We start from the raw sequence: 8,772 nt of genomic DNA, 5'->3' as shown, positions 1-8,772 counted from the left end.
ATTGAACCCTGTGGTACACCTCAGTAAAATCACAGCCTGAGAGACTCCAATCACAAACACAGTGTTCGTTAGTAAACATACTTCTCTCCGTGGGTGAACATCATTTTACCAGCTGGACATTTTTAAATATCAGATCAACAATGATGTGATTATTCATTTGAAAAATCAGTGAGGAACACAGTCAGCATACAGAGAAACATGTCATGTGTCAATAAAATCAATTAGTGATCCATATTTTAATCATTATTTGTCCAAACTGTCAGGTTGTGTGAACCAGTTTCAGCTTAACCCTTTAACTCCGTTTGGACGCCGGTGTCTGCGCTCCCTCCCTCCTCTGGGATCTCACAGGCGCACTACGTCATCAAACCATGTGATGCTTGGTATCACCGGATTTGGAAAGCTCTCGGCTTCCCGAATCCGGCATCGTTTTTCTTTTATTCCTTATGGTTTTTGCACCAGAGCAGCCTAAATACACGAAGTCCAAAATCGCAATGAGTGGTAACAAGTCATGTCATGCCGTTTTTCAAGGGGAAAATTTAAAGGATTACTCGCGATCTCATGCCGAGCCGTCAATGGACACATAGCTGGTTTATAAAAGGTAAGAGTCTCACTCCTACCACTATTTTTGGCTGAGATATACCGCCTAGAAAGCAGGGTCATAACTTTCACGTTTCATATGGCTTTATTTGGTGATATTTTATGGTGTTTCTGTGTCATAAACAACATCAGCTATCATAATCACACCTGATTTCAATAAGGTACAATGTTTGAAGCTGGCTGAGTGTTGTTTGATCACTGATAGTACTGTTTTGAAGCAGAGTGACCCATTTGGAGCTCTGCCTGGATCTTTTCATGGTAAAAACACTGTAGAATGGTCATACTTTGAGCAGTCTTCTTCAAACTTGAAACAAATGTTCANTACAATGTTTGAAGCTGGCTGAGTGTTGTTTGATCACTGATAGTACTGTTTTGAAGCAGAGTGACCGACTTCTCATTTGGAGCTCCGTCTGGATCTTTTCATGGAAAAGACACTGTAGAATGGTCATACTTTGAGCAGTCTTCTTCAAACTTGAAACAAGTGTTCATTGATAGTGTGCCTACAGCCCCACAGTGTCATTTACCTGCTCAGATGAAGCCACAGACGGTTATTCATCCTGAAACACATTTTGTATCTTATTTTAGGCAAAATCTTCATTTTTTTACTGACTTCAGAGGCCCATTACTCTGTCTCTGTATCACCTAGAGTGTTTCTGACACTTTCACAAGAAACTTCAGGGAGTTTTCTTTCTGACAAGACCTCATGCATGCATGTAGTCAGAGCGGTTCAGAAGCTACAGTCATTTTAATTTGGGTATGTCATTTTAGGCGTTTTTGCTACAAAATGGGGGTGGAGTACAAGAGGTTTTTAAAGGATCAGTGTTGGAGCCTCTCTGTTAGCATGTCTGAGGATTTTCTCTGTGAAACTCTCATTAATTTAAACTTCTCATTATCATAAAAGACACAAACACATATTTGATGCAGTAGATTCAGTCTCCTGTGTTTTGTGGCTTTGTTGTAAGTAATAAGACTGTTGTAACTGACTTGTTGTAAGACTGTGGACTTTATTTGGACCTCCTGTTAAAGTCTAACAGTGTGTGACTCCCTCTAGTGGATGTTGTGGAGTATTGTGTTGTCTTTGCTCATAATGTTTTTGTACAGAGTTGTGGTGTTTCCTGTCACTGTGGGCTGCAGAGCACAGTAGTACACAGCAGAGTCAGACAGCTGAAGCTTCTGGATCTTCAGAGGAACTGATGTCTTGTTGAGTGTTGCATCAAATCTGTCTTCCTGAGAAACTTCAGCATCTTTTGCCTCAGAGTAGCCTCGTAGCATAAACTTTGGGAAATCATTTAGATCCTGTTTGTACCAGAACAAAGTTGGACCTGAGTAACTGGTCTCAAATGTACAGCCAAGTGTAACTGTGTGTCCTTCAGTAGCAATGACATCTCCTGTTGGCTGGATCACTCTGTCTTCTCCTTTACACTCTGGGGAAGAAGAGAACATGCAGAGGAAGAGATGAATCAATAAAGATGATTGATTAAAGGAGAACAATCAGTAGGTTTAAAGAGTTACCTAGACAGAGAGTCAGAATCAGGATGTTTCTCAGCCAGTGTTTCATGTCTGCAGTGAGAGGGGAGGAGACAGAGGAAGAACATTGATACTCTGATGGATCTGGGCCTTCACATCATTGGTCCTTCATCTTCATCATCTGCTGAGGAACTCTCAACATTGACATCTCATCAGCCACCCTGGTACGATCATGAAATCAATGATGCTTGAGTCACAGCGCTGTTGTTGAATAAAAGGAGAAGCTGAAGTGTGTAAATGTTGAGTGAGGAGCTGTCAGGTTTTTGTACAGAGACTGTGGCTTTGCTGTCACTGTGGGCCTCACAGCACAGTAGTACACAGCAGAGTCTGTCACTGCAGCAGAGGAGATCTGCAGGTCATCACCTTGATTTCATCCAGACAGTTTACATGGAAAGCTGGTGTCTAATCTCAGAGACTCTGCTGGTTCTGTACCGCTGAGCTGGAGGAGCTCAGGTGGTTTTTCAACAACACCAGAGGATCAATAATCACCAGCAGCTGCTTGTTTGGAGTATCTGTAGGACAGAGTAACAGTGCTGCCTTCTAAACTGTAATCTTCATTCTTGACTGGAGTGAGTTCTTCACAGCTGACACAAGAAGGGATTCCTTCACTGCTGCAGACTTCTTTATGTCAGCATTCTGGACCAGTTGCTCATCTGTCACATGTCATGTTGACCAACTCAAAATCAGTAATCAATGACTTATGTCGTGTTCCATCACTTGTTTCTTTGCTTTCAGTACTCACCACAGCTCCGTCCTTCAAACAACTCTAAATCCTCCACAGTCCACACGTCACGTCTTCAGTGTTGAACATATGTAGAAACAGACCTCAGCTGAAGGTTCACACACCCTCCTCCTCCTCAGTGGTGTAAGGTAGTTTCGAAGGGTCCCAGTACACACTAACACATATCATCTCACATGATCAGAGACCTGACGGTAGATAACATCAACATACGCATTACCCAGCAATCATCACTGTATATACTGCATATATGTAACCAAAGACAAGAATTAACAATTTTAACTCTTTGTTTACAGTGAAAGAATAAGTATATAACTTTGTTAAAGATGTCAATCAGTATTTCATAAAAAAAGAAAAATAAACATGATGGAGATGTGTTTCTCTTTTTCAACGGCAGTTACAGCCGATGTTTTTAATTCTGAACACATAAGGGCCCATTCTGCAGCCAACACATTGTCAGAGGGCCAACTCTCTCTAGGGGCCCCCACCTCACTGGCCCTCGTTTATAGTTTATTTTTTTGCACAATTACAACACACAAAAAGGCAAGAAAAATGAATAATGTAATACAGTGCAGGGAGAAGTAAAAACCCCACAGGCCTTGTTTAAAACCTCCTTCAAATAAAATGTTTACAAAGTTATTAAGAATTCAATCAATCAATCAATTTTATTTATAAAGCCCAATATCACAAATCACAATTTGCCTCACAGGGCTTTACAGCATACGACATCCCTCTGTCCTTATGACCCTCACAGCTGATCAGGAAAAACTCCCCAAAAAACCCTTTAACGGGGAAAAAATGGTAGAAACCTCAGGNTTCACACTTGGCGTATCCTGCAGGATTCTGTATCTAGGTGGGAGGTTAAGAGGTCTAGACATCTGAGGTATTTGAAAACACAATTCCCCTCTTTTGATTATTGATTAATCACTAAAACAAAAAAAAAAGAGAAAAGCAAAAAATATGTATGTAAAATTTTAAGGAAAGGGAGAGAGAGAAATGACAAAAAAACAAAAACAAAAAAAAGAAAACATTATTTACAAAATGTCATCATCAGAGTCAGAGTCTGTGCTGGGGTAATGATGGGCATCAGGAATCTGAAATGAGGCTGAATTTTGATCGGCATTGTTAATATTCACATGAACATATGTGGAGGATTGGATTACCTTCTTAGTGAGCACATTGGACAGCCATTTCAACACACACGGAATTCAGGGGCTGAGCAAAAAGAAAATAATTACAACTGGGATTATCATTGTTACAAACCATGATGACCATTGTTGGCCCCAAGACTTTAGCCAGGAGGGCCATGAGTCATTTGCTACTGGTGGGGGTTGAATGGCATCTTGCATATGTTTGATGATGTCGGCGATGTTCTCGTATTCATCAGGGACATAAAAACAAGAAACATTAAGTATTTTGCAAATACCTCCTTTTTCAGCTAAAATAATGTCGAGAGCAAGTCTGTGTTGGATAACTGCTGTTCTAATTGCAAACATTTCAGTATTGATTAAGGTAAGAGCCGCTTCAGTTTGGTTTGCTAAGGAAAGAACAGACCAAGCCAGTCCATTAATCTTGTTCAGGGCTGCAGCCGTTCCACCTTCTAGAAATAGAGACCAGCCAACATTGGCGTTGGGAGAAGTCCAGGAGTCAGCTAGTACATAATCATCATATTTGGAGGGAACACCAGTAATATCTCTGTGAACTTGAAAATGCGTGGTAGATTGAATGTTGGTGGTAGGAGCCTTCTTATGGAAGACTTTTGTATCAGTTGTAACAACTGATGAATGGCAACAACCAGACCACTGAAATAGAGGTGGCAAATCATGATAGGCCTTTCTACCGCAAGACCACATTATTCCTGGTTGGGATGAAAGCCATTTGAATGGGCAGGCAAATCTTGTCAGGGTGTTATTAGGCCATCTGTGAGAACAACTGGTTGATGTTGTAGTATTCACAAATACTCTAGTTTGACAATTTGATCGGCCTAGGTAAGGACCTGATGATGATGTTGAACAAACACAAGTCTCTGCATGCTGTAGAGGAACTTCAAATGCCATGTTACTAGGGGTTGAATGGGAATCAATGCAGGTAATATTGGGATGTGGAGCAACTGAGACATTACTCCTGATTTGTTGGCCCGCAATCAGTAACATCATCATTCCCAGGGGGACAGTGCATTTACCATGATCTTTCCTGCCCCAAGATTCTTTCATGATTCTTGGCCTTGTAACACAACATTTGCTGTCAGAGGTTTTGCTTGCCGTCTAGCTGCTAAAGCATGACAAACCCAACAGTCACCAGGAATCTTCAACTCTTTTTTGTGTAAAAGAGCTAGAGCCACGGGCGATTCTAGGATCAGAGGTTTAGGGGTGCTGAGCACCCAGAGAGCTGCCCGGCCAGCCAAGATAAATTTCACTGTTTTGTACATTTTAACTCAATTTCATTCCCACATCTGTGAAAGAAAAGCACAACACTTTTTGGGAAAGTCTGTGACTAAACCATCAAATCTGATAAAGGTTATTTAAATGCTGAGCCACAGCAAAAGAGGAATGGATTGGAATCATAAAAGAAACATATCGTAACCCTAATTTCTGGGGGAAGACAACTCATTTTGATACAGCAGCTCCTCAACATACACATAAACAGTATGTATGTTTCTGGAGTAAACCAGCCCCCTATAGTGAGTACCAAAAATACCAAAAATGGACCTTGGACTTATTTTTTGGACTTTTATTTGAAATGCAATGCACAACATGTAACATTAACACATTAACAGTAATTGACTTTTTCAATGTTTGTCTCTGCCTTTTTCCTTCTTGTCTGTATTATATAATACAAATACATAAATAAAAATACACTTCAAAAAAGAAAAGTGCTTGAAATCTACAAAATAATAATAATAAATACACACAATAGGAGTTATAATGTTAATGGGCATCCAGTCAGTTAGCTAGTCAGTAGCACCTTGGCTTTAATATTAACACATGCACATGACACAACAGCTAGCTTCTCTCATTCCAATTCAAACAGAGGACAGTGGTACTGACCACCTGTAACGTTTCCTAGCTAGAAAAAACGTCAGCTAACTCCTACCCAACAACATAAACAGTGACCTATGATTAAATGCAGCAAAAATGAGGACTGGTAATAATAATAATGTGTTGGTATTGAGTGGCAGAAGTTAGGAAATGTGCCACATGTCACCCACTCTGGAAGGCAGTGCATTGCTCTGTGCAGGTTAGGTGGGAGGGACGGGGTGGGTCAAACCATTTTTGAGGCAAGGGGGGGTGCTGTATTTTTGTTGTTAAAATATTATGTTTCAACCAAGTACTGTATGGTTTTGACACTTTTCTAGCTTGTTAAAAAGGGACATACAGTAATAATAATAATAAAAAAAATCTCTCAAATTTTAGGGGTGCTGGGATTCAATTTAGGGGTGCTTCAGCACCCCTAAAAATGGGCTAGAAACGCCTATGACTAGAGCACATGCACTGTTGTCATTGCATTGTCTGAGGGCTTGTTGCACTGTGTCATCTTTGTGATCAGCAATGTTTAAGTTGTCGAGGTGGTTGTCTTCTATCTCAGAGGCCGGCGAGGCAGTCTTAACATCTGACAGCATGTTAAGTGGGGCGTCATATGGGTCTGGTGGCCCATTGACTATGACTGTGAGTTGTCTGTACATATCAGAGCTTGGATATTCAATTCCACACCAATATGTGCCTGCATCAGTGGATTTGACATCAGAGATGGTGATCTGGGCTCTGTTGGAATTTGGAATATTTGTTATTATGAAGCGGGGATCTCTGTTTGGAGCAAGGGTTTTGTCAGTAGCGGCCACGATCAAGTGCCGGTCTTGTGGGCCGCAGGGGTCTCTGCATAGGTACTTCTCATATTTGGCATAATATGCGTGAATTTGACCTGATTGCGAAATTTCTGGATAAACAGTACAGGTGAATGTTGCACTTTGTCCTTCTGTCAGAGTGACAGTCTCGGCAGGTTTGTAGGTGTAGGCCTCTATCAGCATCGCCGAACATGATAGGGTCAGGATCAGGTGGTGCATGGTGTAGTCTGGTGGGAAAAGGTTTGCGTTGTTAGTCCTGCACGTCTAGTTGGTGTCTGTTGAATTCACGGGTTTATTTTCCGTGTCGTCCTCTGTTGAGCTTGTTCGTCCTTGCGTTGTCTGTCCTCGCGTCGACAGCTGAGTTCCTCCGTTGGCTCGGGGACCTTCCTGAAGTGGCTGGCGTGAACCCACGTTGCTCTCTCAGCGATCCTCACAGCAGTATGCGCTGTCAGGAGCACCTGGAATGGACCTCGCCAGTGTTTGGAGTGCCAGTGTTGCCTTCTTAGGTCCTTTATCACCACCCAGTCACCAGGTTGGAAATCATGGAGTGATGTGGAAGCTGGTGGTGGAAGGGCTGATTTCACCTGCTGAGAGATCTGAGAGAGAGTGGAAGATACATTTTTTCAGTATTGTAACATGTCATCCTCACATAGGCCAGTGGAGGGGAGTGGCCTGGTTACAGGCTCCACTCCTAGAGATGGAGGTCTGCCAAAAAGAATTCCATAGGGACTCATGTTCACTCTGGACCTTTTTCTCATTCTCATATGCATTAGAACAATAGGCAGAGCTTTTGTCCATGGCAGTCCCGTTTCCTCACAACATTTGGCCAATTTTGACTTCAGAGTGCCATTTTCTTGTTCGACAGCACCTCCACTGGCCGGGTGGTGTGCACAATGTTGTTTGAGGTCAGTGGCAAGAAAATCACTGATTTGGGTTATTGCAGAATTGACAAAGTGTGAGCCATTATCGCTGCTCAGTTTAGTTGGTATTCAAATGTTCAAATGGTCTGTCTGGTGGTGGGTGAGCGGCGTGTGTGATTATTTTGGTTTTACCTGCGTTATCTGTTGAACAAACCATACATGATTGACAAAACTTCTGTGCATGAACTGAAACCTTTTGGTGAACCAGTGTTGAGTTATGGCATCCAACATCCCCCCTTTTGACACATGGTCCAATCCATGTGTCACTTTTACAAAGTGAGGAAAGAAATGTTTGGGCAGACAAGGTCATCGGGTCCCCACCACACTGCTTCTTCCTGTGTGGCACCGCAGCGTCTCCACAACGTCTTTTCTTGTGGTGTGGCAAAGGACTATATTGCTGTAAGGGAGCTGGGAATAGAGACTGGAGTTGAAACAAACAAAGTATCAAGGATAGTGGGTTGGAGTGCAGCTCTTTTTGCAGCGGAATCAGCTCTTGCTTTTCCTAGAGAGACAGAATCTGAGTGGTCAGTATGAGCAAGTTTCTCTTCCTGAGGTTTCTCAGATTGATTGATTGATTGATTAATTGAAGGCATTTACAAACAGCAATTGAGTTTGGGAGCAAAATGGAACAAAGGTATGCGCATTGGAGAGTCATCAATCAATCAATCAATTCAATCAATCAATTTTATCTATAAAGCCCAATATCACAAATCACAATTTGCCTCACAGGGCTTTACAGCATACGACATCCCTCTGTCCTTATGACCCTCACAGCTGATCAGGAAAAACTCCCCAAAAAACCTTTTAACGGGGAAAAAACGGTAGAAACCTCAGGAAGAGCAACTGAGGAGGGATCCCTCTTCCAGGACGGACAGACGTGCAATAGATGTCGTACAGAACAGATCAACATAATAATAATAATAATACATTTTATTTGAAAGCGCCTTTCAGGACACCCAAGGTCACGGTACAGAAAATATAAAAACAAAAATATAAAATACAAAATAAAAGACAACAAACAATAAAAAGGGAGGGGGGACCGTGTGAAGCAGTTTAGAGAGAGTAAGCAAGTCTGAACAGATGAGTTTTGAGTTTAGATTTGAAGATGGGCAGGGTGGCAGAGTTACGGAGGTCAGGTGGCAGTGAGT

The 8,772-nt window shown here is 41.9% G+C and overlaps 1 protein-coding gene and 1 gene segment (V, D, J or C); one reads left to right on the top strand and one right to left on the bottom strand.

Annotated features, from left to right (window-relative positions):
• Positions 1-380: 380 nt before the first annotated feature.
• The window catches only part of LOC126408782 (armadillo repeat-containing protein 1-like), a 25,157-nt gene continuing 16,765 nt past the window's right edge, over positions 381-8,772 (top strand). Inside the window, exon 1 of the mRNA XM_050074466.1 lies at positions 381-598. The gene's annotated coding sequence lies outside the window, so the exon portion shown is untranslated. The remainder of the gene's footprint in view (positions 599-8,772) is intronic.
• Positions 1,287-2,297, bottom strand: LOC126408784 (T-cell receptor alpha chain V region CTL-F3-like). The segment is given in 2 exon segments: positions 1,287-2,021; positions 2,110-2,297. Coding segments are annotated over 2 exon segments (423 nt in total).

The sequence above is a fragment of the Epinephelus moara genome, chromosome 21 (assembly GCF_006386435.1).
Source record: "Epinephelus moara isolate mb chromosome 21, YSFRI_EMoa_1.0, whole genome shotgun sequence".
NCBI lineage: Eukaryota > Metazoa > Chordata > Actinopteri > Perciformes > Serranidae > Epinephelus > Epinephelus moara.
This window is presented reverse-complemented; position numbering and strand designations above follow the sequence as displayed.